Here is a 27,620-nt window from a genome sequence, read left to right on the forward strand (position 1 = left end):
GTTATATATGGCATTTTAATAAGCCTCTCAATCATTTAAAAGAGGAAAGTTACAAATGTCATTCTTCTTATATTGGGCATGAATAAAAAGACAAACATAATAGAAAATTGGGCATGAATTAAAAGACAAACATAATAGCAAATTGGGCATGAATTAAAAGACAAACATATTAGCCTTCTGCTAAACCCATGTGAACACATGGCATGTGTGTTCATGGCAAGTTGGATGCAGTGTAAAATGTGACTTCAAGATGATAATGAAAAAAAGAATAATCTGATAATGCATGGATGTGCATAGACTCTGCTTGTGACAAAAATTCAAGTGTGTACAAGTTATGGTTTGATATGTTTAGGCTCATATATTTATACATTGTGTAGTATACTAATGACTAAGTTTTTGGCCCCCATTACTGAGGGAAGTTGCCTATCTAGCACTAAGTTCTAGCCCCTAAGTTATCCCAGTTAAGCGGAGTTGACTGTATAAATAACCATAAAATTGTAGCTTAGTAGTATAAGAAAGGCTTAACTGTATACCACGTCTTCTTTCTTGGGTAAGTGTGTGGCCCTGAAAAGGGTCTACCCACTCTTGGGATTTCGGCAAGCCTATTTTTACCATTTTCAAGAGAATGAACATGCTTACCAAAATGCCGAGTAGGGCCAGACATATACCCAAGAAAGAATATAAAACTAGAATATTTGTGTGCATTTTGAGTTTGCAAATTTCATGAGAGCCAAGATTCGTGAAATTAACATGCACACGAAAGTTCTTGTCTATACTATATGCATTGAATGCCAGCGGCAATTCTTGAAAATTTCATGCCATGAAAAAGGCTGTTGGCTCCAATCCGCAAAAATTTCATGCTGTGAACATTTCTTGGTTTTCAGTACGTGGTGTACAGTGTAACCTTCTACTACTAAATGTTGTACTGCCATGGAAACCTTTAAAGATTAAATCATATCTTACTATCAAAACTCATTTCAAGTTTTTTTCTTGATGCCTCATGTGCAACATTGTTACAATTTTCTCTCTCTGCAACACAGATCAATGGGGAAGATGTGGTAAACAAGGACCAAGCATTGTCGTTATTTGCCCTCCAAACACCGTGCACCTCCCTCCTTGTATGTAGGCCCCAACTAAGGGTGAGTATATTATCTGATATTTATCTGTTGACAACTGCTGTATTATGTATATTTAGGACCATAATTCAGAAGACCCAAGAGTGTTGTCTGATGACTTCTTGTTGTAATCTCATATTCACATCTCATGTTTCAAGTTGAAACGTTCAGTCTCAAGACCATTTGGAATAGCATTGCTTGCTGGAATGTTAGAATTTGCTCTTCTCAGTCAAAGAATAATAACTTTAAAAAAAAAAAAATAACAAGTTAGGGCAGTAAAAAGTAAAGTGAAATTAAGGGGGTCTGGATGCAAAGTGGAGAAAAACCAAGGAAGAGGTGAATAGCACTAATCAAACCAGCTTTCATTTTGCCTCTGAGTATTCAGTGGTAAGAGTATTTTATGAGAAGGATGGGAATAAATGATTGGTTTCAAACATAGAGAAACACATCCACACATATAAATTCATGATACACTTTTATTTTTATATGTTAATTATACGAATGTGTATACAGTTACTGACATAAGGCTTAAGTTCTAGTTTTCCATTCCAATACAATATCATTTTATGGGGCAAATGAAAATGATTTTTGATATATTTCCTTTGTTAAGAGAGAATTATAGGTCAGTTCTGGAGGTCAGTGGTCAAGATTAAAATGTGAATAAAGGGGTATGCACCTATGTCAAAATAAAGTGAACACATTGTAAAGTGGAGGCATCCCAGTTGACTTTGTGCTGCAGTAGAATTGCTCAAGTTCACCCTTGCCATCGGCATTCTTCCATTGGCTGATCTGAGACCAGTTTCAGCTGTGATAGTAGTCACGTTTGTTTGAGAGAGGATGTGATCAGTTTCAGCAAAACATGCTTTTACCGGCACCCAGGCAACATTTTGTGTTCTGTTTGATATATCCACAGTGAATGGCAAAAAATGCATGGTAACACATCTCACATAAAGACAGTGACACAATTCAGTTTTTAGGAAGAAATTACTGAAATGCTTTAATAGTATTGATTTTTACAGAAATTCTCATGGTTTTGACTTTGTTTCATCATGCATCTGTAAGAGAAGACATACTATTGGCCGCAGAATTAATGCAGAATGAGCTGGAGAATGTGAGAGATGTGTCGTAAATGCGTAGACATTCATTTCCGGGAGTAAGTGTCAAATTTGTCTCAAAGTGAAAGGGTGTTGAAATGAAAGCTCTGTATGTATTGGGTTGTAAATGTACTTCACACCTCGGTGTGTACCCTCTAGACATGCAGCTCTATGTAGCCATTGACAACAGTGCTGTATTGATGAAGGTCATACAAGTGATTGAGGGAATTTATTCTGCATCAGCTTTACTTGCTGAAAGAGAGAAGATAAAGGTATTTTGGTACCAGCAGTTTCATAATATAGACCATTTACTGTACTGCGGTGAACTCAGTCTTATCAAGGGGCATTGATCGTGAATTTCAAGGAGAAAATATCAGGCAGCAGATAATGTATGTCCAAGGAATTCTGATTGTTTTCTTCTGGTAGGATTTGAATTTTCCTCAAACTTACATAGTTTAGACTTTAACATAAAAGAGATACAAAGACATGGATTTATATATTCCGCCCACTCTTATCTGAGTATTCAATCAGACTCAAGAGTTCGACAATGAGAGCAACTTTATCATGACCTTTCATATGCTTCATTGTGTGTGTGTAAGATGACCAGTTTCTACCCTGTGATCGTGCCATTATGCTCCCCCTATTCGAGGGACCATTGAATGAATGCATTGCAGTGGTCTCAAATGAGTGACCTAAATTTCGAGAAATTCCTTCTGCCACATGTAATCAGGAAGGGAATGGAATACCACCGAACCAATTACTCAGATCTGTGGCTGTTTTGCTTTCATCTGTCATGAACTGCACATCCCACCAATGAAGAATGCCTGCTATCTGTATCTTCCCTGCCCACTGAAGTTTGGGCTCTCTCTTGGAATATATCAGCACTTCTTAAGGGTATCCCTTTAATGAGTATTTTGTATGGGCAATATATTACCATGGAGAAGAAATAATAACTATAAACCGTATTTGTGTAAATAACAAGAGAACCTTAGTATTAATGTCTCTATGTACATCGAAGGAAGGAAAATAAAGAAAATAAAGGAAAATAGACGTGAGAGAGAAAAGAAGAAATAATGCAATATGAAAATTGACAAAACTTTAACATACAGTGAAAAGCCTAGCATTGACAAGTTGAAGAGACATTGTCCCTTTAACCCATAGTGGACAGGCTGATTTTGCTATATAACGATAACACACATTTCCCATAGACACCTGCCCAAGTATACTTGGGACTAGTCTTCAACGGGTAAGATATGTTAGTTTGAGCAGCACTGAGTAGGAAAATGTTTTAGGAATTATTTATCATTGAGTCTTCATTACAGGCTTTTGCATTTAAACTTTTTTTTTAAAGTTCTTTCAGAATAACTTACTAATTTGTGTGTTTGAAGAAATTGCCATAGTGAACAATGAATATTGCTTGTAATTGTATCATGAAGATTTGCATCAATGATCAAGTTGTGAATTGCTCTAATTGTTTGTGAAATGTGCCACTACAATTGTGGAAGATAATTCAATGTAGTTTGTTCAACCTTGTCCAAAGTAATACTTGTTTCAAGTGCATATGGTTAGTCTGGCATCAGTCCAGAAATTTGTTAGAATTTAACCTTCTGTGGTTTCGAAATGAGAAAGTCTCATTCTCAAACCTCTTACTGTCCACTGATTTTACAAGGGTATTGACTTAGCTGCAATCAGCGAGAAATTAAGTATTCCTTGCAATTCATCACACTCAAATTGTCCATTTAGTGACTTCTGAAATAGCATCTGGTATACCACGTGAGTGTTGCAGTGTGATTATTTCATCATCCAAATGAATGCTGTGATATGTTTGCTGAAATAGGTGTCATTACAAACAGCGTTAAGCATCTTTCTTTTCAAGGCTGGTCATGAAACTGAGGAAATACCTTTTAGATCACCATAAAAACATGTTGCATCACTCTGTGTTTCGCCTCTGAAGCAATGTTAGATTGCCATGTTAATGTGAATGTCTTCTTTCCCATACTCCTGCTATATTCATAGAACCCTCGAGACATGAGAATATCAGACCTGAAAATGTACCCACACTGGTTTACAAGATGATTCAGCCATTTTTGCGTCATGCATCCCTACCTGCTTTCTCCGTTTACAAAAATGATTTAGTCTGACTGCCCCGAGATCAATCGTAATGCTGTCATTCTATGCCCACCCATCTTCTATGTCCTGCTTGCCACTCTCTTTCACTGCATTCTCTTCAAAAACTACCCGGTTTGTTTCTCTCTTTTAATCTTCTCTCTTTCATATTTTTTTTTCTCCAAGGCTTTCAGCATCTTCTCTGTGACCCATGTTGTAGAAAAGAGAATGTTTAGGAGTGATTCAGATTTGTAATCAAGATTTAGGAATGTGTGTATTTTTTTTTTTTTTTTAGCTTAGAAATGCACTGGATTTCAGAGCAAAAAGAGTAGTGATAATTAAAGGACTACGTTTCTCGCTCAATCTGTTACATGGTATTTTGCAGCTTCTTTTATCTTGGGATTAGGAGGTTCTTGTGTTGTTTTGTGTTAAGGACTTTCCATGTCACAAGCATCCCACATTCAGGTTGAAAGTGATATCATATCTTTATTCAACTAATAATCGAGTAATCTTGTGATCAATCTCTAAATGATCAGCACTTTGTCCCTCTCATGCAGTGTGATTTATTTCTATGGATGATTTCAAAAGTTGAACAATTTAAGGTTAACTGGTCCAGTTTGACATTTTGAAATGTTGTGACATTTTGAAGTATTGCGGTGAACCCTCCTTTCTGTGTTAGGAATGTGATATGTGGAATGCAGCAAGGAGACAAAATGTTGACCTTTAAGAGATCCCAGAGCAGTGGCATGGATTTCATTAAGCCCATGTTTAGATACAGTATTTAACCTAAACAACTAGTCAGTCCTAACCACAATCATTTCAGAGTAGGGAAGAGCTAGATTGAATTAACAACACTCTTTCAGCTGACGGGGGTGTAGGCTTGTGTTTCCTCCAAAGTTCCCTTTCTCTCCCCGGCCCGTCAACCAGCCTGGAGTCCTAAAATATCACAAGTAGTGATCTGCCCGTGATTACGCTGCTGCCTCTGTGTTTGCATGCTGGTGCAAATAGGAAATAGGAAACGTGAGCTGCATGATGACAGAGGGCAGTTTGGTGAGCTATGCTTCCCTCTCAAGATGACTGCAAACAAAAAATGCAGCGAGCAGATAGGGGTGGGGGATGGAAAGACATGATTCCCTATACGTGGGGCTGTAGTGATGAATTGCATGTTGTATTACATGCCATGCACTCAACAGGCATAATAAGGATATTTCCTTTTTTTATCGCATAAAGATTATTTTCAATCTTTTTTAATCCACCTTTTTTTTTTTTTTTCAGTTTCACCTTCGTACACCATAATCATGTAAACCAGTAGTAAGTCTTTCCTGGAATGCAGCCAGCTTTAATAGCCCTGTCCAAATTTCATTCTTTCTTGTTCTTGTTAAATGCCTCTGACCAAAGGCGTGACAGAGACTTGTAGTTAATTGTATAGAGCCTACTCTTTTATAGTCACTTGTTGATGTGGCAGGAATATGTCATACCTCATCAGTTACAGGTGTGTTGACTGTAAAAGCAGAAACAACCATATGGAAATTGTGAGAATATGCAGAGACAAAATCCACTGTAAAAAATAGAGACCACCTTTCCTTCCCAACCACTGCAGTTCTAGTGCTCGATGTTGAAACGGTTGTATTTCAGTCCAGAAATACCAAGTCGAAATAGGAATGGTCTTTAATGTTTCATTTCTTGAATTGATCTGCTGACACAAACGGCCAGAGAAAAAGCTTGTCTACTAAGCATACTTAGTATGGAAGATGAATGCACAACACGAAGTATGACATGAATACCATAACACCCTCATAACAGCCATGGTTGATGCTGTCATTTGCATCCTGAGACTAATACCATAGGACTACAGTTTACCTTTCCCTCATCAGTACTTGTTTGAGATAGTGATGGTCAAGTATTGATTATACCTGGAAAACAGAGATTATCCTGTATTAATCAGATGCCCTACTCCCTCTACCCCTTGCTTGATTAGTGCAACAAAACGTTTTCACTAGTAGTTGTGAAGTTCTAGGAAATTAAGTTCCATTCTTATAGTAGTTCTGACAAGTGTGTTTCACTAAACACACCCATCTTTTTCAGTTTCATACATCATACCCTTATTTTACTCTCTCTGATGTGTCAAGAAAGTGTTCAACCATTGAGTTGAACAATCTTTTATCACAGCTGAGTTGTAGCTGTTCTTCTTCACAGACAGCTTCACAGACAGCTGATCAATATTGTTGTAGTTATAAGTTAAGAGCTTACAAATTGAACCTAAATTGAAAAATAGCATATTTTTCTTGAAATTTGGTCAGCATTGAGACTTTCTTTCAAGGCTCAAGAAAACAATTTGACAGACTTGTGTGAAAAGTACAATGAACAGTTGGAGATCATAAACAATATGCAAAGAGTTTGGGACATTATAATCCAACAGTTTTCAGCATTCTTGGGTATTTTAACATTTGGAGGAAACACACGGCACATCATATTTGATGGTATTAGTCTTGTCAGAAGTCCAGAGGAGGAAGTCTGCTTCACCTCAAATCCTTTGCTCTGCCTGGGGGCTTACTGGGGAATAATATTTCCAGGCAAGGAAAATCTGAGAGAGAGAGAAAAAAAAAGTATTTATGGTTAGGTTTGTTTTCTCTCTCCACATTTCTCTTCCTGTTGACTGGTCTTTTTTTCTGTGAACTTTACCAATTTTTCCCCATCATCTCTCTTTTGACATAATCATCATCAGCATCTTTCTTCTCCCTCGGATCCCCCAACCCTACTCTTGACATTTTGAAGTTTGTTTGTTTGTTTGTTGTTGTTTTTTTCGGTACTTCTCTCTCTCTCTTCCCCTTGCATTCTCCTTTTGCCTTCTTGTCTCCCCATTTTTGTTCCTCTCTCTCTATGTTTATCCTACTGAAATCTTCTGTTCTCACTCTGTGGGCTAAGTGAATATGCTACATTCAGCTCTAAGTCTGGTGTGGAGGAAGGTTGGGTGAGACAATTTCACATTGCTCAGAGAAAACGAAGGTCAATCTAGCAAATCTAGGAAGACCGTGTGACAGACAACACTCCCTTGCACTTTTACCCTTTGCCATAGCCACTCTTATTCTTCTGAGTATAAAAGATGTGTGGTGTGGAATATAAACCTGCACCATCATTTCCTTGAAGAAAGGCTAGCTGTAGACCAGTTCTTCATTGGTTCACAACCTCTTGAGATGATGGGGGGGGGGGTGGCTTCCACAGGTGTGTGTAAATGGTGTCCAGCGTGCAGCTACCTTGCCGGGTTGTGCTTGACTTGTCATGTAACTATTAGTAGGTTCATATCATCGTAAGACAGCAAATACAGCAATCGGTCAGAATGTTTTCTGCACCACATCATCAGTTGTTTCATATTCTTGCATTCATTTCATATTGTTTTTATCACACTACCCAGTCTTGCACTTTGCACATACAAGAATAAAACTAAAAACAAACCAAAAATGTGTATGCTACATGTAAGCCTCTCAGCTGATCCATTATGCCCCTTAGTCCCACACCTGTATATTTTATTTCAGTTTTGTCTTATGCTTCTGCCCTGAAGTGATAGCAAAAACATTATTGTTATCATGATGGTGATATTCTGAAGAATAAATATGTTCACTGAAATTATATAGATGAAAATGAAGCATTCATGTTCAACTTACAAGTCACTGGATAACAACATAAAAAAGGATTAAAAAGAATCAAACAAAAGGAAATTCAAAGAGCAAGAATTGTTCCTTTACTTTGAGAGGGCCCACTCCCACCACAGAGTGTAGAAAAGTGACACTGGGCTGGCCTGTGTGCAAACAGGGTCCGAATGAAGCACTATTACTTGAGCCAGCCAGCCCAAAGCTCATGTGTAAATAGTTCACAGCGACAGATACGTAGGCAGCCTTAGGCTGGCCGTGAAAAGCAAGCCCTGTGGGCTACATCCATGTGTACTGGGAGTCTTGGTTTGATCTAGTCATGCCTTTTTTTTAACTTTCACATGCTAGTCTGCCAGAACATATAAAAATTATTACATATGAAAATATGTATAGGATAATTTAGAATAATATGTTGATTCTCATCAGAATCTGTGTCTGTACTATAATTTTTGAGTGGTCTATATATTTGGGTATGAAATTGTGAAATGAGATATAATCAGAACTTAATGCCTTTTGAGTAATGACATCATACAAGTTATGTTGCAAGTACTCATGGAGGTCCATCAGTAAATGAGATGCATAAAAGTAGCAAATGTAGACCACTTTTGGTGCATTGTAACACTATCTTGCTACCCAATGATAGACCCTTAGCAGAGCATTGATATCGTATGTGGATTTGATTTTTTAGGGAACCCACATTATTTCTATGTAAGCACTTATCACACAAACAACACTTCTAGTCTCTTTCATTATGTGTTATTCTGTACATAACTTTTGTTTATGTCTTCGACACTGCTGAAACTAAATATTTTACTTGTTGATGCGCTTGCAGCAGAGGGAATAACAAAATATCTTTTTCTCACTTCGCTGAGCCGCATTTTTTCAAGGGGCCCCATAGTTTTAGCATGTATTTTCCATTTCTGAGAGTGTGTGTATTTTTTTTTTTTTAAAGATACCGTGAGCAAGGCGAGTTTGAAGCAGATGGGTCGTAAGTTGTATTGTAGTGTATGTATTCTGGTCCTCTTCTTTTTTTCTTAAGGGGCCTATCCAGTTTGTAAATACATGAACTAAACCAAACACTATCCAATACATTACTCAGCACTCAAAGTAACTCAAAATGGATGTTTCTATTGGATATAAGGCCATTTTGTCTTTTTCCACCCATATCCCAACTGCCAAGCCCACACACACTCATACACACTCATAACCATATTTGATGAGGAGCTTTTGCCTTTCCTTGCTGGGCCTCAGGAGATTTCATCAAATATTTAGAGCATCCATAGCACACCTTCAAGGCATATCAACATAGCTACCACTTAGGCTCCTGACAGCCATTACAGTTTTATATGCCAATATCATACTTGGCATTCTCTATGGAAGTAAAGCCTTGTTTATCACGGAGGCAGCAAACGAAATGTGGCATCATTTATTAGGATCATTTGTTTAGCTCCATCTAAACCAGTGGGACTGTTCACAGACGAACAGTGAGATTTTATCTAAGTACTTTGGCAAGCCCTAATCCTTGACAATGTGATCAAACAGAATCCCCACTTGTTACGTGCTCGTGAGATATTGTTGTGTGAGATTAGTAAGGGGTCATTCACTGTCAGCATTTTCGTCACACAGTACTGGCAGGGGGTTGTCTGGGTGCATGTTCCAAGTAATGCCAAGTCTGTCACTGTTCATGCAAATCCTCACATATTTCCCTGAAGTGTGTGTTTGTATGATTACTGCATCATTGCAATCTTTATGGATATATCATGTTTAAGAAATGTAAGATACTTATGTCATCTGGCTGAAAATCAGTATACAATTAGTTGCCTGAAAGACAGGGGTGGAAGGCCAAATGCAAGATAAACAGTCACAGAAATATAAATAATCATGACTATTCGAAAAGATTTTTGGAAACGTCGCACTCATCGTGGTGCAGGTATGGTGATTTGAATCTCACTGATAGTCACAATTTCTATGCCGTAACATATGAAAAGAAACAAATCTTTTTTGTGTGTTTGTGATTAACAATGCCATGCAAATAATTGCATCTATTAGTGGTTGTATGAATAGGCCTTTAGCCCCACCCATTTCCAAGGGTTCTAGCCCTGCTTCCTGTTTTCTCTGGGGTAACTTGGTTTACTTGAGCCACTAATGACAAACTTTTTTTTGGGGGGGGGGGGGGGAGGGGGTTGCTATCCCAACCCATCGTAGAGTTCAGTCAGGTGCCAGGCCAACCACCCTGGAGCTACTGAAACTAAAAAAAGATTATCCAAGAAATACTTGATATTTGTAGCTGCAATAATTTTCCTGGTGTATGTCCAAGCGATGACTAGTTAAGGTATCTCTCACATTATACTGCTTTGTAAAGGATCCCCTTCTCTTAGATACAATATTGTCATTTAATGTAATTTTGTTTTCACTGTATGCTACTCAAGAAGGTTGTTGATTGTGCTTCTTTTTTTTGGGGGGGGGGGTAGATTAGTAGTTATACTACTATTTAATAAATTATTAGAAGCTGAAAACATTAAGTGTGTAAAAGTTGTGGGCTTTCCAGTGAAAGTGTCCTAGGTTAAGAATACTGATCAAGAGTGAAATGATGCTGGCATGATACAGCCTAAATGGAAGCTTTAGCTACAGACGTGACTCAGGAGTACACAAACATTGATCCAATGCACTCTAATTTATAGATGCCGAAGTCAAACACATCCACGCTGAAGTCAAACACATCTATGCATGTGGTTGAGTGGTTTCTACATGATTTTTGTGTGCAGTAACAAGAACGGTGTGAAAGGATGTCAATACAACTGCGTCAGATGACAATGTGTTGCATAACATGCCGATAGGATGCATTTAGCCACTCTCGCTGTGATGGTATTTAATGGATCTTCACTGTGAAAGACTGCTAACAGTCTTTCTGTGTGTGACTTGAGTCTCATCAATCGATTTGCTAACCTCAGGGTCAAGTAAACATTTCTCTGAATTAATGCGTTAATTGAGTTAGCAATAGGATGATGCATTTTAAGACTCTGCATGGTTTACATACATTCTGTTGCCACCATGTTATTGGGAAGCAGATTACGACGCTTTTATTGGACATGAGAGCAAGATATTCAAAGTGCATAAATTTTACAATGAAAACAGGAGGACACAGTGGTAAAATAGGACAATATTTTTAAGAGTGTATTTTTTGTGTGTGAAGCTGCACTCCGATTTTCGGAATTTAACAGGGTCAAGTGCAACCGCTGTGGTATTTCTTGTATGTGCACTCTACCATTGATTTTTTTATGATGCCCTTGTCTGCACTCCACTGGCCACATTTCGATAGATTTCATTCCAAGTTTTGTACAGAGATGTATCATCTTGATGGATTGGGGGGGGGGGGGGTGGATGGATGTTAACCAAGGCTCTCTCGGCCGTGATTTCCACCCTAGTAATGTCATAACACTCATATTTAGGTACTTCAGCTCAATGGCATTGGGAGGAAAGCTCCCTGCTGTGATACTTGGGAGTTGGCAATCTGTCGTCAGCAGTTGGTCAAGCCTGACTCATTTCCTGTGCTGTCTGTAGCTATAGCGGGCAGAGCGAGATATCACTTCAAACTTTTATTGAAATAACACAGAGCTTGAAGCATGCCCTAGCTGTCTCTCAGTCTACAGCATGCAGAGAAACATGATTGATGCCAGGTTATCCATACCCCCATCCCAAGCAAACACACTTCCCTAAAGCCCTTCTTCATTGGTGCATCTCACTAACCAAATGAGACCAGACTCAAGCTAGCGGGTTAAGTAAAGCTAAGGGTGCTTGGCCCATGATGTAGCATTTCAAAAATCAGCCTCGTCTTCAACACTCTCCCCGGCAAACAATGTGCCACTTAAAGGTGGTGAAATACACCGGCTTGTTTTCTGGCGGTTTTTAGGAAAGAGGGGGCATTAATGAATAACCCCCTGGGGAGTAATTTAGCTAAATCACGTGTATGCAGTCCTGTGGATGGGCCAGACGCGAGGTGAGCATTGGCGATGTCCCTGCTGCCCCAATAAAACTGTCGCTCAGTGATCGATAACACATTGCACATTACAGTTCTGCCCCAGCACCAAGGCGGCAGTGTGCTGGCACACTTGAAGGAGGGTTAGAGTGATGGATTGTGATGCAAGGCAAGGAATAAATGATCCTTTGAGATTTTTTTTTTTTTTTATGTGATGTCATGTTTGCTCTTTGTCTCAGAAGTCCTGTTTGATTCCTTGACATCTTTCTCAGCTATCAGGAGGCTTTTATTCCTTGATATAGAAAAAAAAAAATCATGTAGCATGTTTGGAATTTCTTCCCCCCCCCCCCTTTCAGACTAGAGAGTTCTTGTATGGATATTATGACGTATGGATATAGCACGTTTTTATGTGTCTGTATGCTCTTATATTGAAACGTCGTATCAATATACGTCGTATATCTAAACGATGGTTTGAGCATTGTTTCAAATCATTATCCTATATGCATACGATGTATATTTGTGTCTGAATGCTCTCATATCCATACGTCGTATGAGTAGGCGGGGCTTATTCGCAGCACGCGCAGATCTCACGTATCTGCGATGCGGACTTATAACAGGCAGCTGACAGATTGTTTGTGACGTAATAATGATCTGGCGTGAACTAGCGAACTGCCGGATGAATCTCAGACAGAATATAAACACTATGCACAAAGCCTGCGTAAATTACGTACTGCACATTGAAGAGATCCACGTCTGCTCAAGAAATATAGCTTGTGCGCTAGGTCTGAATGCTCCTATACGATTATCGTATAACGGGGTGCTGTGTCTGAATGCTCTCATATTGAAACGTTGTACTATATCCATACGTCGTATGAATATACGATAACTCAGTGTGTCTGAAAGCACCATTAGTATGGTGCTATTTGATCATTTTGATATTATGTGCTATCTCCATGCCTTTATGGTGTAAACTCTTTCACTGAAATGGTAAAAAAATTGATGAAAAATAGTATAGAAAAAACCTCTTTGTTCTAGCAGGCATGGAAGCTAATGATCAAGATTATAACAATGAAATAAAAATATCACATGTAGAGATAGTATAAATTTGTAGGGGAGAAAATGACCAATGAGCGGTAAAGAAAGTTGTGTTTGAACCAGTCATGGAGGAGAAAAGCATCTTAGAAGAACCAATGTTCATGTTAGAACAGTGATGAACTTAAAGGGAGAATACTAATGGCAAGAATATATAGAGAGAAAGTACAACATATAATAGAGAGGTGAGATGAGAGAGACTGCCATTGAAGTACTAGAGAAGTGTCATAGAGAACCAGAGATCTCCCTAGAATCCTCTAAGCCCTGTTGATACTGGAGCCCTCCTCTGTTCCTCAGGTGGTCCTCTCAGACAATCATCTCTCACGAAGATGGGATAACATTCCAAAACCCTGGGTAAGGTGTGAGGTGCCACTGAGATACACACAAACATCTTTCTTGCAAGCGTGATACGTATTCCTACATGGAAACAAGCTCCTGCGTCACCATACGTCACTGTGATCGTGATCGCACCCTGTTTGGAATTTTCACAAGGATACATGAATTCAGCGATGACCGCTTGTAATAATTCCAGTGTTCAAATTAGATTTCAGTTGAATACTGCATTAGTTACTTACTTCTTTTTTTTTTTTCTTTTTGCAAACTAGGCATCTGTAGACCAAAGCTTTTCTGTTTCTGTTCCTTCATACTGGGAGATTTTGAGGAGAAAAATGTTTGTTTACATGAATAAGGCTCAGCAATGGAACATGTGTGTCTCAAAGTGGCTTCGTGAGCGACACTTTCAGTTTGTGTGCTTTTACAGTGACTTGGCATAACTTTCAGACATTCTCCCATTTTCCTGCTGTACGATCTAGCATGATTTTTATCACATGTTCATGCTTTGTTTGTCACATTGATGTGCATTTTGCTTTGACCAATTTGTACCGACAAGGGAGGAGGGTAGACACAGCACAAATTGTGGTGGTTACCCTCTGTTAATGATGCAATTTTTGCTCTGTGTAAATAGGGTGCAAGGCTTGCAGAAGACCAGTGGAGACATGAGATGTGTAATGTGAGGGCAGCCAGTATCACAGATGTGAATGTCTTCCAAGGATGGGTGACAAGAGCTAGAGTCAATTTGAAGAGAAAGCTACCGTGTGTTTCAGGGTACTGTCATTTCAACCAAACTAGACAATGCCCATAAAATCGAAAGGACAGAAGTGATTCTGATTCCTTGTCAAATAAAGGGAGTAAAATCTTGAGATTTATCTGATATGAGTCTACACCTTTATCCTCTGAGAGGAATTCTTCATTTTCCTAATTTTCAAAAAGGGGCATAGGTTTGATGGTAGTGCACAGTGGAAGAATATTGAGAGATACAATATTGTGACTATTACAGTGCTCACTTGTGCATCACTTTAGTCAATGGTATAGCAGATGTGACCCTAGTGCTAGGTTATTGCAAAGCAACAAAAACTTTTACATCTGGATCCACCCTGAAAGGTGCTGAGGCATTATGTGTTAAAGGGGATGGCTAGTACCTGATCAGTGGGAATCAGTGGGAATGCTGGGGGATGATTGTTTTCATTCTTGTTGGATTCATTTTAAAGAGTACATTATATATCTATTGTTCTGTGAAAATTATTTGCTTCAGAATGGTCTCATATTCAAGTAACGTGCAGTTTAATGTTTCCAGGTTAGGGTGCCTGTACAGTGACGGGGCATTAAACTGCACATTACACTGTACTTGAATACGAGACCGTTCTGAAGCAAATAATTTTCACACAACAAGAGATATATTATGTACTCTTAAATGAATCCCACAAGAATTGGAACAATCATCAACCAGCATTCTCACTAATTCCCACTGATCAGTTACTAGCCATCCCCTTTAAGACTGTCTGTCTCTCTTTCTCTGTCTCTCTGTCTGGCTGTCCATACCTGGTTATATGTAGTAGATCTTATTACAATGTTCTAAGTGAGAAAGAGTCTAGTGGATTGTTTATGTACTGGATTTGATACCTCTCCCAGGTATGCTACATGAAGTATATATAGGTACATTGTGGATACTGTGTGAATTTAAATGACTATGAAGTATAAGTGTTGACTAAAAATATTTTATACTTTATAAAAAAAAAAAAAAAAAAAAAAAAACTGTGAGAGACCAGATTCATTTATTTTCCATAGAAGTTGGTGTTGTAATAAGCTATTCAATAATAAACAATCTATGAACATGGTGATGTTTTTTCTTAGATGTCTTTATAGACACACCATAATTCTCAATATTTTTGTGTGCTTGTAGCATTGTTTTATTTGTTGTTGTTTTTTGTCCTGCATTTGAACATCATACAGCTCAGTCAGCAAATTGCGATTTCTGAAATTGAGCTACCACAAAGTACTCGGACAAAATATCAGGGTTTGTGTTACACAAAAAATAGATAAGTAGATGGATGTATAGATAGATTGGTACAACAGATGCCTGTGGTCACCAAAAGGCTATTTTTCTTTCTATACCTTCAACAGTTTGCTAGCTTTGATTTAGAATATCAAATATCCCTTGATAGTTTCCTCATCCGGACTGAAATGCCACGCAGTATGCACATCAACAGAAAATTTTAGCTGTTGCTGATACAGCAGTGTTCAGTTAAACCCCAGAGGAACAAAACTTTCTCTCTTTTTCATTCCTTAACAACTTCTTATTAGATAGGATGTGAATCAGTCTTGTGGTCAAAATTTTTCATGATGATAAAATTATCTTCAATGTTTGTTGTGTTTTACCTGCAAATCTCAGTTGTAACTTATCAAGTTCCAGGTTTGCACATTTTTCATAACTGCACTTAAAACAAGGCCATAAAAGACCTGTGTTTGCCAGACTTGTTTCATATTTGTATTCTTTGAATGAATGCATTTAAAACAATTTGTCTGTAAACTTAATTATTCCAGACCTGCATATCAAAAATGGCAGCAAAATGGCAGAGAGCTACATGGTCTTTGACACATATTGTTGCAGGTCACCAGATTTTCTCAAAAGTTTGTTTGTATTATTTTAGAAAGTGTTTAGTTCCATTTAACAAAGAAATAATTTCTCAGATGTCAATTTCCATGGCAGGAATAAATATTTGATAGATGCTTAGCCTACTATGAGACAAAAGAACTTGAGCAACAATATTCTGGCCACTGTGAAAGGTGTGCTTCCAAAGGCTGTCCAAGCTGAGGATGGTTCAGTTAACCCATTGAGGACCGGCTGATTTTGCTGCAACAGGCATTTCCCATAGACACCTGCCCAAGTATACTCGGGGCTCGTCCTTAACGTGTTAAAGTTCTTCCCTGCCACATTTTTTTTTTTTTTTTGTTCATCAAAGAATATCAGTGGTTTGACTCCATGGTTCACTTTCGATGTCCAAAAAGACATAAGTTCTGCCAAGCCTCCCCAGGATACATCTAAAGCCAATAAAAACCTGCAGCAAGTATTATATCACATCACACATAAAACATCAAATGCCCCAAAGTCCCATGGAAAACCTCACTTCAGCATCCGCAGAGGATGGAGATCACAGTTTGCCTTTGCAAATTTTGCATACAGCATGAAAATGCTCGAAATAAGCCGTGAAATCAAATGTATTTGGGGCAGGAATTCCTCGAGCTTGGCTTTCACAGTGGAATGCTACATATCTAATTTCATGGTATGATTACAGGGCCTGGGATATGATGATTCAAAAGAGAGAGGGGCTTGTATCGAAGTGGCTGGTTGTGTGTGTGTGCCATTACACTGTGATGGAAATGGTGCTGTCCTGAGGGTTCGAATAACCAATGTCTGACTTTCCACCTCTCTAAGATCTGACCTCTATCACTTGCTGCTGTATTGACAGTAATTTAGCCTGTGTGTTGATATCTGTATGTTGATATCTGTATGTTTGCTTGTTCTGACATCGTGCTTCACAATGAATTTTTTAAAATGTTTTTATGGATGAAACTATGAAAGCATAGGAGGACATTGCCATCTCATAGATGCAATTAATGAAGAGTTACATCGCAAACTGAGCTGACTCCATTCTTGTTAAGCTGAGATATTTGCAATTAAAGTTGCTAAAAAACATATAGAATAACAAAATGCATGGTATTTTACAATAGAACTTAAAGAATATTCCTTGTTATGTTACAAGTGAGATACCACTGGAAAGGTTTTATTTTGCTTTATATCTGATGACAGACTGTAAAGCAAGATATTTTCGCAGCATGAAATTTTCGCGAATTGGAGCCAACTGCCATTTTCTCGGCAATAAATTTTCATGAATTGCCTAGGGCATTCAATGCAAATAGCGTGGACAAGAACTTTTGCATGCATTTTAGTTTTGTGAATCTTGGCTCTCATGAAATTAAAATGCACACAAACATTCATCATTTTACAGTATTTTAAAATGTTTAAAAATGGTGCTTAGCCATTTTGCAACAAAACTCTTCAAATGTTTTGAAATGACCAATACTATCACATGTAAGGAACATTTATGAATGAAATGCATGAAGAATGGTATCATATGTGTGTGTATGCATGTGTCAAGATGAGAGCATTTATCTCACATATTCTTTTATCTTTTCTTTTTCCTCAGTTTGAAGACTGTCTCTACGAAGGGAATGCACTCCTGGACGATCTACAAATGGATATGTTAGAACAGACCCACCAGGAGGCCATGCAATTTACTGCCTGTTTGCTACATGCTGTAAGTTCTCATTTTCATTCTTTTTCCTACCCCTCCCCACACTTCACCGTTATATTCCTTTCTACTCTCGGTATCTCTGTCCTATTCCTCTTTCTCTACCATTCTTGATTACTCCCTGGGACGCTCCTTTCTTCCTCCATTTTCTTCCCCTTGTAGTAGCCCTTCTCTCTCACAATTTCTCTCCCTAGCATTGTAGTTTGTGTGAAATATAATATCAAAATCTCAGTATCATGTTCTTTCACTTTTGCATCTGTCTTTTTGTTGTCTTCTTCTTCCAAGTGTAGTCAGTGTATTTGCTGTGTATTCGTATGTCTTAAAGTTTATCTGTACCCAAAAAAAAAAAAAAAAAAAAAATCAATTTTCTTACATTGTCGATTATTGTATTGGTAATACACTGTATCTCTGAGAAATGTGAGGTTACTCCCATACTCTGAGAAGTGTGAGGTTACTCCCATACAGAGATATTGAATTAAAAAGATAGTCCTCAAATATAAAAAATTACCAGCATCTTGATCTTAAGCTAGTCATCTAGCCTTCATCAATTGTAGTTGATTGGGTAGTTCAATAACTTTATGTGCAAACTTAAGAGAATGCAGCAATAGTAACAGAACACCTTAGTGAAAGTTTGAGGAAAATTGGACAATCCATTCAAAAGTTACAAGTTTTTGAATTTCCAGTGCCGCCATCGCTGGGTGAGAAGACTACTGCAGCTTGTGATATCACATAGGTAGAACAATAAAAACAAAATATAAAGAAAATTCATCATATTTTTCACTTCTCACAAAATAAGATAGCACTTGACTTACCTCTTTCAGAAGGCAGGGGGAATGATATTACCCTCAACATATATTAGCAACAAGTCAAGGGAATGTGTCCTTTTCTTTAATGAAAATTTGTGAAATTCTCTTTATATTTTCCTCATATTGTTCTATGCATATGACATCATAAACTATAGTAGTCTTCTCATCCAGCAGTGACAGCACAGAATTCTAACAAATTCATAACTTTTGAACAGCTTATCTGATATTCCTCAAACTTTCACTGATGTATTCTACTAATAATTCTGCATTCATTCAATAAATGTAGTAAAAGTGAACACGTCCTTTAATTTTGACCAGAACTCTCACATGCAGATGTTTCATCTATAAGTGCTTCATAGGAATAAAGCAACAAGCACAGTTCTTTGGATTTCATAGTTGAGTTCCTATCGAAAATGAGAAAAATACATCAGATCAGCTAAGATGGAAATTGAAAGAAAAAGAACTGTTTTTGTGTGAATAGCATGAATAGGACAAATTACTGGAAATTCAGATTTAAGAATGAGAGTGAAATAGAAGGTTGGAAGATAGAAAGCACATCCATCAGCAATAAGCACTTAGTGCTGCAAATAGAATCCAGCATGATGGCAAGGAAGAAAACAGACAAGAGATGGGCGCAGAAAATTCAGGGTTCCCAAAAGGCTATAGATCATGGAGAAGGGTATAATGTTGCAGTGTGATTTCAATGATGCTGTGGTATTGTGATCCGATAGCGGGGCTTATTGATGGGCAATCCGGGGCGGCACTTCAGGCTTTGAGGACGTAGGTAACAAATTGTGCTCCAAAGGTTTGTCCTCACGATACAATGATGACTCCTGCGCTATTTCTCTTTTTATGCTTCTTATACTTTATTGAGGAGAAGGAGCTGGTTTATTGAGTGGTGCGTGCACTTTGGTTTCAATTGGGAGGAAAAGAGATTCATGGAAACCTCAAGCGTCAGTCCACATTTACCATCCAGGACTTGAAATAGAAAGCTTGTTTGTTGTGGGGTTGTTTTGTTTGTTTGTTTGTTTGTTTGTTTGTTTGGGTTTTTTATGGATGATGTTTTTGGTCTTGTTTGTTCAGCTGGAAATATGAAATCAGTACTGTTATGAATTATGAACATGATCTAGTAAAGTTACAAAGAGGGTTTCAATTCAATCACTGTACAGTGCATGACAAATGTCAGTTGGCCAGTAGTGGAGGGAAAGCAGAACTATCTCAAAAGTGTTCTTCCCAAATTACATGGAATTTTAGTATGATGATTAGAAATCTAAATTTTGAGTAAAAGCACACGAAGAGGAAAAATATGTTAGGCTTTGTGAAGGTTGTCGCTATTTCTCTGTATGTATCTTTGCACACTCCTGTGTCTCACTAATTTTTCATACGATGATCATGTGCAAACATTTGCAAGTTTTTCTATTCTGGCAGACATACCTTGGCGCCTGGCATTAACTACAGAATGTTATGCGCAGATAAATTAAATCAGTGATTTTTGCAAAGTTTGTCCAAATACAGGTAAACCCTATTACACAAATATTGATGACATTAGATTTCATTATCACAAGATGATTCTACTACATTTGTTATATTCATGTGTATAGCACAACTCACTCTTTACAGCCAGTATATTGTGGAAACACTTCAGATTTTGTTATCACAAGAGAATTCTAATGGTGAAACAGCCATATTTTCTTTTCTTCTATTGTTCATTACAAGATTGACAGAAGGAAGGATGATTGAGTTCCCAATATATACTGTAGGGACTCCCAATCAGGCACTCATCAGAAACTGAGAGGTAGTGCTTACAATACAGTGTTCTGTATGGGGGCTTAGGGGGATTTGAATTTTACATTTCAAGGGAAATATACATGTGGATTCAGTCACAGGGAATGCAGAATATAGAGCACATTGATTGTTGGTGGGAAATTGGACAATTTGTTCAAAAGTTAAGAATTTTTTTAAGTGTATGTGAAATCCATGTGCCATCATTACCGGATAAGAATACTGTAAAACGAGGAATGTTCGCGTGCATTTTAATTTCGCAAATTTCGCGAGCGCCAAGATTCGCGAAGTAAAAATGCACGCGAAAGTCCTTGTCTACGCTATATGCCTTGAATGCCAATGGCAGTTTGTGAAAATATCATGCCGCAAAAAAGGCTGTCGGCTCCAATTCGCGAAAAATTCATGCCGCGAATATATCGTGTTTTACAGTACTAGAACAATTTTGTGATGTAACAGTAGGACAATGATAGGAAGAAAATGTGAAGAGAATTCCACAGAATTTTATCATTTATGGTGGTCACTGACATTCTTCCTCCTGCCCTCTTTACATTAGTTGCTCTTTCATTATGCTATAAAAATGACAAAATGTTGAATTCTCTTTATATTTTCTACATATTATTGCCATACTATGACATCACAAATTGAGTCTTCTCATCCAGCAATGACAGCACATATGGATTACCATTCCATGACTGACCATTTTAAAAACCCAAACTTCTTCGATATATCTTGCCCAGGTATTCTGCATACTGTGGTGATACACTGATTAGATATGTGGCAAAATACGTCAAGGTCAGCGGTCAATGTATGCTGTACTTTTGCTGAAAAATGACATTTTTTAGCTGTAGTTTCATCTATGACTGTTTAATTGTGATAAAAGAAAGGAGGGAGGGGTATGAATACATGACTGTAAACATGAAACGATAGTAATTCAAGGTCAAAAGTCATGAGACACTAAGAGATATTTAATTACTCCCTCGCCTGGACACTATCTGATTCATACATTTCTTGGCATTTTTTGGTGATTCGTTTCCCGTCCAGAATTTCAAATTTCCCCGGAATGAGACAACGTTCTCCCTTGCCTCTGAGAAAGGATCACAGTCCTCTAATAATCTCATGCATCTAGAATTCCAATTTGTTTACTGAAATTGTTAGAGTGGAAATAAACACAATATCAGAGATGGTGCAGTCAGCTGACTGTGGGGGTGGTCATCATTACCCAGACTTTGATTGGAGACTGACCTCATGCCAGGGGCTGATAAATCATTGGTGCCCCAAAAACGGGAAGGGATGGGGGTTCAGAGGATTCGAGAGGAGTACCATGATAACCTAAAGAGGTCAAAGTCTTGATTTATCATGACTTATTTTGCGCTTAGAGTAGGTTGTACTCTGTAGATCCCCAAAACTGAAGTGGTGAATTGCTTTTTTATTTCAGCTAGGAAGTTATGCAAGCAATTTTCAGTGAAGTGCAGAAGTGACCATTCCCCCATACACAAGGGAAAATTTACATGTAAAGCATGTGCACTTCATGTAATATATCTGTACCCATTGTGACATGAAAGTTCCCACACATATCCTGCCTGTGTTCCAAATACACAAAATAATGTTTATCAGTATTTGGAAAAAGAGAAGAAAATTTTGGGGTTGCTTTCCCTGATTTGCAATTACTGTTCAGAATTGTTCATCTCACTAATTTGCATTAACATGCCTCGATAGTGTAGTGATAGAATGTGATTAACCTATATCCGCTCCAATCTTTGTTTTGTAAAGAGGCTCTTTTTTAGCTCCTATGCTGATTGACAGCAAGAATTGGAAGGTACAGGCATCCCCATGTCAGTTATCACACGTCGTCTTCCCCCTTCCCCCCCCCCCCTTAATAAATGTGAAGGAGAGAGGTTCATTTGCATCTTAACACCATGGCAGGTCAGAACCTGCGATGCACACACTGGGTTTGACACCCCTCAGCAAACACCGGCTCACCAAGACTCTCTGGTGACGTCAGCCGTACCTAGGGAGATATGTGTGGAGGTGAACGAGGAGGGATGCAGGGCTGGAGGAAAAGCATGTAGACCAGCGAAGAGATGAACATTTCAGTTTGTGCGACAAGTGTTGACTTTACCTCTTGTGTGGGACAGGTGATACGAGACAAGCATGTCTGCTGCACTTTGTGCTATGGTGCAGTGAAGTGTAGGGTGCTGGGAATGTGGTGAAAAGGGAATGACAAAAATTAGGAGAATTTATGTTGAGTCTCATATTCCACCCACTGTAGAGTTAAAGATGTAATTTGTGATTATCAAGGGAATTCATTGTTTGTGAAGAGTTTGAGTGTCAAGGTGCTGCCGTAGGAAAACTTCAAAATATACAAGTTGTTTATTGTCTTACTGTGCAAACTAAAGAGTGAATACACAGTTTTGCTGTGTTGAAGTCACCATGCCATACAACCTGTTGGTAAAATGTACTTTCTGTTCCCTTTTATGATATTACAGGAAGGAAGACCAGACGAGGATGGAACAACTGACACAGGGACAACCAACACTTCCAATCAGCTTGAAAAAGACAGCGGAGTTGGCCGAGCAACAGACGAAAGCACCAGGCATGATGAGAGCTCCGAACATGAAATCCTTGTGGACGATGCCAGTGTACATCAAAAGTTTCCAGTGGATACAGCCAGCATAGGGAGCGGCGGGGATCTGAGATACAGCAACGACAGCTTCACCTCCAACTCGACGGCGGAGCATGAATTCATGGGGCAGGAGATATCCATGGAGGAGTGCTTAAAGTTCCAAGCGGCACTGGAGAGCAAATGTGACAATAAGCACTTGAGGAGTGATACCGACGAGAGCATGAGGGGGAAGGATACCAAGGTGATGAGACTTGGTTCTGATTCCATGGACACTACTAGTCAGAGTGGAGACTCACTAAACAGACCGTGTCGCAATCGCCTCATTTGTGATGCCCAGGAGGAGGCCAAGAAAGAGTTGAGAATAAATGGGAATGATGTGTGGCAGTCCAACCAATCACAGGATGAACAACTTGACACTATTCCATGCCAGTGCACAGGCTCCGACACTAAAACGTGCAGCCAGAAAGTGGACAAGCCCGAGAAAGACACGTCTCACCAGCGACCCGCTGACCTGTCGCTGGATGGTAAGGAAGAAGCTAACAAGGAGAATGGTACACCAAGCAGTGAGCGTCAGCATCGCAGGTCTGGGTCGGGGTCAGGGAGGACACACAGAGCACCCAGGACCGTGCCAGGAAGTCCTGGGGGTCGGAGTAAGTCCTCTTCAAGTTCCAGGGACAGGTCAAAGAGCACAAGCAGCTCTGGCTCTAGTAAGGGAACAAGCAAAGATAGGCAGAACAGTCCAGCAAAATCTGTCTCTTCAAACACATCGGAGGCGAGCCATCAACATCAACAAACCCAGCAGCAGGATGGCTTAGGCCAGCTGCCTGGTGCCACCCCATATCCAAGAAGACCAGCTACCAACCCTCATCTCAGAGCACAGTTCTGCCAGAGGAGCCCTTACCTAATGCAGCATGATTCCACAAGGACTAATCTCTTGAAACACAACTGGAAAATGCAGCAGCAAAATTCACAGCTGAGAAAGAGCTTCGACAGGTATGGAAGCATCCAAAGCTTGCAGTCTGTGCCTGGTTATGCCAAGCATTATCGCAGCTACCTCCACCTTGTCAACCAGAATGAGGAGAACATGGTGAATAATCAGAGCAATACACATAAGAACCTGGAGAGCCAGTGGAAGGTTAAGATTCGCAGTGATGGCACTCGGTACATAACAAAGCGATCCAGTCGAGATCGCCTCCTCAAGGAGCGAGCATCAAAGATCCAAGAAGAGAGGGCTGGCATGACGACAGATGATGAGGCAGTCAGCGAGATGAAACTCGGTCGGTATTGGAGCAAAGAAGACCGAAAGCGACACTTAGAACGTGCCAGGGACCAACGGCTGCGCAGAGAGTACATGATGCAAGCCAGAATGGAGTGTCTACAAGAGCTGGAGGAAGATGGGATCCTAAGTGGTGGGGGAGGTGGGGGTGGCAAACGGGAACCAGACATTGTAGAGCTAAGCCATCGCAAACTGCTCAAGAAGAAAGGACGCAAGATGATGTTAGATGACTTTACCACAGTCCAGGAGATGTTGATTCATGGATCCAAGGTCAGCCCAGACACTGCCAAGGAGTTCAGTCCCATTCTGAATGTAACCATGGTATGATGCCATTAGCTGAACTATCTTGCTCTCCTTTCCTCTTGACAGGTTGATGCTCAGCCATATTGAAGGCTTTCCTTGCAAGAATAAAAATTTTTATTAATTACACAGCTTCTTTTTCTTGGCTAATAATGAAAATGAGGCGTTAGGTCGAGCTGGAATCCAGTCGTAGAATAGAATTTCCTAATGTTTCTGAATGGCTCAGTGTAGTTTTGTTGAAAATGAATCAAAGTTTAAAAACAAATGTGTGTGAATTAAAAAAAAAATAGTATGACATTGAGTGAGAGATGTTCATGCAACTCTGAAATCTGGTAATGAGCAGAATGAAATTATTTCCACCTATTCAGAGCTATGCAGGCTACAGTTTGGAGAAAAATGTCTCATTGTTCACATGAGTTCCCTTTGTGGAATAGAGTTAATTGAATTCTTGGTGATGGCCCTAAATTTGTCAGTCGTAATCGGGATGCTGACCATCTGTCTTACTGACAGATAATTTATCTGACAAGGTGATTCCATCCGACATTCGTGGCTCATTAAGTTGTGCCCGACAGCTGATGTCCATCATGCCAAGATGTTTATGAGGGTGCCAAAGGAGAGATTGGCTATCTCCTTCAATCATACCTGCTCATTACATAGGGCTCTTCATTCGGCCGCTCTGCCAAACGTCTTTGTATCTTGTGGAGTTGTAATGGAATCAGTCAATGTGTTAGCCTTCGTAGTTATTATTATGAGATATTAACTCTCTATTAGTTGCCTAAAATTTTGTGGGGTTTTGTGTGACAGCAATCTTTTAATGAGATTACCAATTTTAAGGGCCAATCACTATTTTGTGTGACAAAGTGATGATTTTTGCCATGCTTCAAGTTGCATCTGTGAAACGATCTTCTTTAAAGATATCTATTTTAACTTTGAATATGTTTAAATGATTCACATATTTCATATTATATATTGCTTACTTTCACTATAGAATGTATGTTTAAAGATTGTGTAAATATTAAGAACAAAGTATCTTATCAAATGATATACAAACTTGAAAACATATTAACGTGTGAACACTTCATGTTGGGATGAGATTGTGTACATGAATACAGTGACATGTCATAACTTTCAGTCTAAGTCAATATTGTGTGCATCTTTCTCATAAAATGGCTTAAGTGTTCATGTAAAGCTAAATGAACTTTTTTTGCACAGATTTAGGTGAATATTTATAGTAGGAATTGCCAAATGTCCCAAGTAAATCTATCATTTTAGCTGTGAGTACAGTTAAGAATGACAGGGATTAAAGTAGGGAAATGTCTTGTTGATTGACACCTATGTTCTGCCCAACATAGAGAGATGAAGTGTATGCAATACTAGTATTCAACAAAACAAAATGTGACTTCCAGGAGTGATAAAAACCAGTATGAGTGGCTTTCCTGTACAGAAAAATTTTGTTGCCAATCCAAACAGAATGAAACAAAAACCAACAAAATCTGAATTTGGAATAGGAGAAGATTGAGGAAATTGTGAAGAAAAGGAAACCCCTTTTTTGAGGGAGGCATGGTAAAACAATTTACGAGGAGGGAAATGGGAAACATGACACTATTCAATCATGTCGCACCGAATCAAGCTGTGAATTGCCGTTAGTACTCTGGATGATCAATCGTATTCTCTGACCAGCAATCTGCCCCAAAGCACACAGGGAGGGAGAGATCAAGGCTTTGCCTCAGCAAGAATCCTTACAGAGAGTGATAGAATGAAAGAAAGAAAGCATCAGAGAGCAAGAAAGAGATACATGGAAAGAGCCTGGAATGTGGTGACATACATTTAGCATTCAAGAGAGATGAGCAGAGAGGTAAAGTGATAAGTAAATGGGATGCAGATTAATGGAGGGAATATTACATGAGAGGAAAACAGTCAGAAATAGAACTTAAACTACAGAAAAATAAGAAGAATATGGAGATGTACACGTGAAGCAAGAAAGAGACGTAGATAGATGGAGATAGAGTAAAAGAGACAAGGGATGGAGAGATAAGTAGAAGAGAAAGAGATGAACATAGAGTAAAGAGAAAGATGCAGAGAGATGGAGAAATAAAGAAAAAGAGAGAAACGGAGAGATAGAGAATAGAGAGGGGGAGATATGGTAAAAGAGAAAGAGTTGCAGAAGATGGTTATAAAGTAAAAGATAGGGAGATGTGGAGAGAGAGAGAGTATAAGAGACAAGTGCTGAGAGGTTGAGTAAAAGAGACAGATGCAGGGATCTGGAGATGTAGTAAAAAAGACAAAATGGATAGAGAGTAAGAGAGACAGTTTCAGAAATGTGAAACAGAAAGAGGTGAAGATAGAGTAAAGTAGACAGAGATGCAGAGATATAGTAAAAGAAAGAGATGTGGGAGGTGGAGATTGAGCATGAACGACAAAGAGGTATGAGAGATAGAACATAAAAGAGACAGAAATGCAGAAATGTGGAGAGAGAGAGTAAAACAGCGAAATAAAGGGAGATGGAGATAGAGTAAAAGAGAAATAGATTTGGAGAGAGCGTGTGTGTGTGTATATATATGAGATGGGTGCCAAATGGTGGAGGTAGAGTAAAAGAGACAGATGCAGGACTCTGGAGATGTAGTAAAACAGACAAGTGGAGAAAGAGAGAGAGATAGGGTGATAGAGATTCAGAGAGATGGAAATAGAGTAAAAGAGAGATGCAGATAGGCAGGGATAGAGTGAAGGAGAGATGTAGAGAGGTGGAGGTAGAATAAAGGCAAAAGATCTAGGGAAATGGATATAAAGTGAAAGAGAGGGACAAAAAGACTGATGCAGAGAGGCGGAGTAAGAGTAAAAAGAGAGAGAGATGCAGGGAGATGGATATGGCGTAAATGGAAGCGATTCAGAGAGATGGAGAGAGAGAAATATGACAAAGGGGATAATAATATATGGCCATCCAGACAGAGAAAAAAAGATGCCTTAAAATTGGCAGCTAAGTGTGCAGTTACATAGAATCACATTTTTGTCACCCCAATCGTAAACTCTCACATGAAACCTCTGCTATTGATCATCCAGCCAGCAGATCCAGCACTGAAAGCATGAACAGGTACGACCCCAATGGGCAATGCCGTTGTTTATTTTCTTGTTCCAATATATATTGCTCTGTTAAAGC

The 27,620-nt window shown here is 38.9% G+C and overlaps 1 protein-coding gene across 1 annotated transcript in view; it reads left to right on the forward strand.

Moving 5' to 3' along the window:
• LOC140240443 (E3 ubiquitin-protein ligase PDZRN3-like) overlaps nucleotides 1-24,493 on the forward strand; it is a 203,042-nt gene extending 178,549 nt beyond the window's left edge. Inside the window, exons 8-10 of the mRNA XM_072320216.1 lie at nucleotides 1,041-1,139; nucleotides 17,575-17,685; nucleotides 22,754-24,493. Coding sequence (XP_072176317.1) covers nucleotides 1,041-1,139; nucleotides 17,575-17,685; nucleotides 22,754-24,493 — 1,950 coding nt within the window. The remainder of the gene's footprint in view (nucleotides 1-1,040; nucleotides 1,140-17,574; nucleotides 17,686-22,753) is intronic.
• The last annotated feature ends 3,127 nt before the right edge of the window (nucleotides 24,494-27,620 follow it).

The sequence above is a fragment of the Diadema setosum genome, chromosome 2, assembly GCF_964275005.1.
Source record: "Diadema setosum chromosome 2, eeDiaSeto1, whole genome shotgun sequence".
Classification (NCBI taxonomy): domain Eukaryota; kingdom Metazoa; phylum Echinodermata; class Echinoidea; order Diadematoida; family Diadematidae; genus Diadema; species Diadema setosum.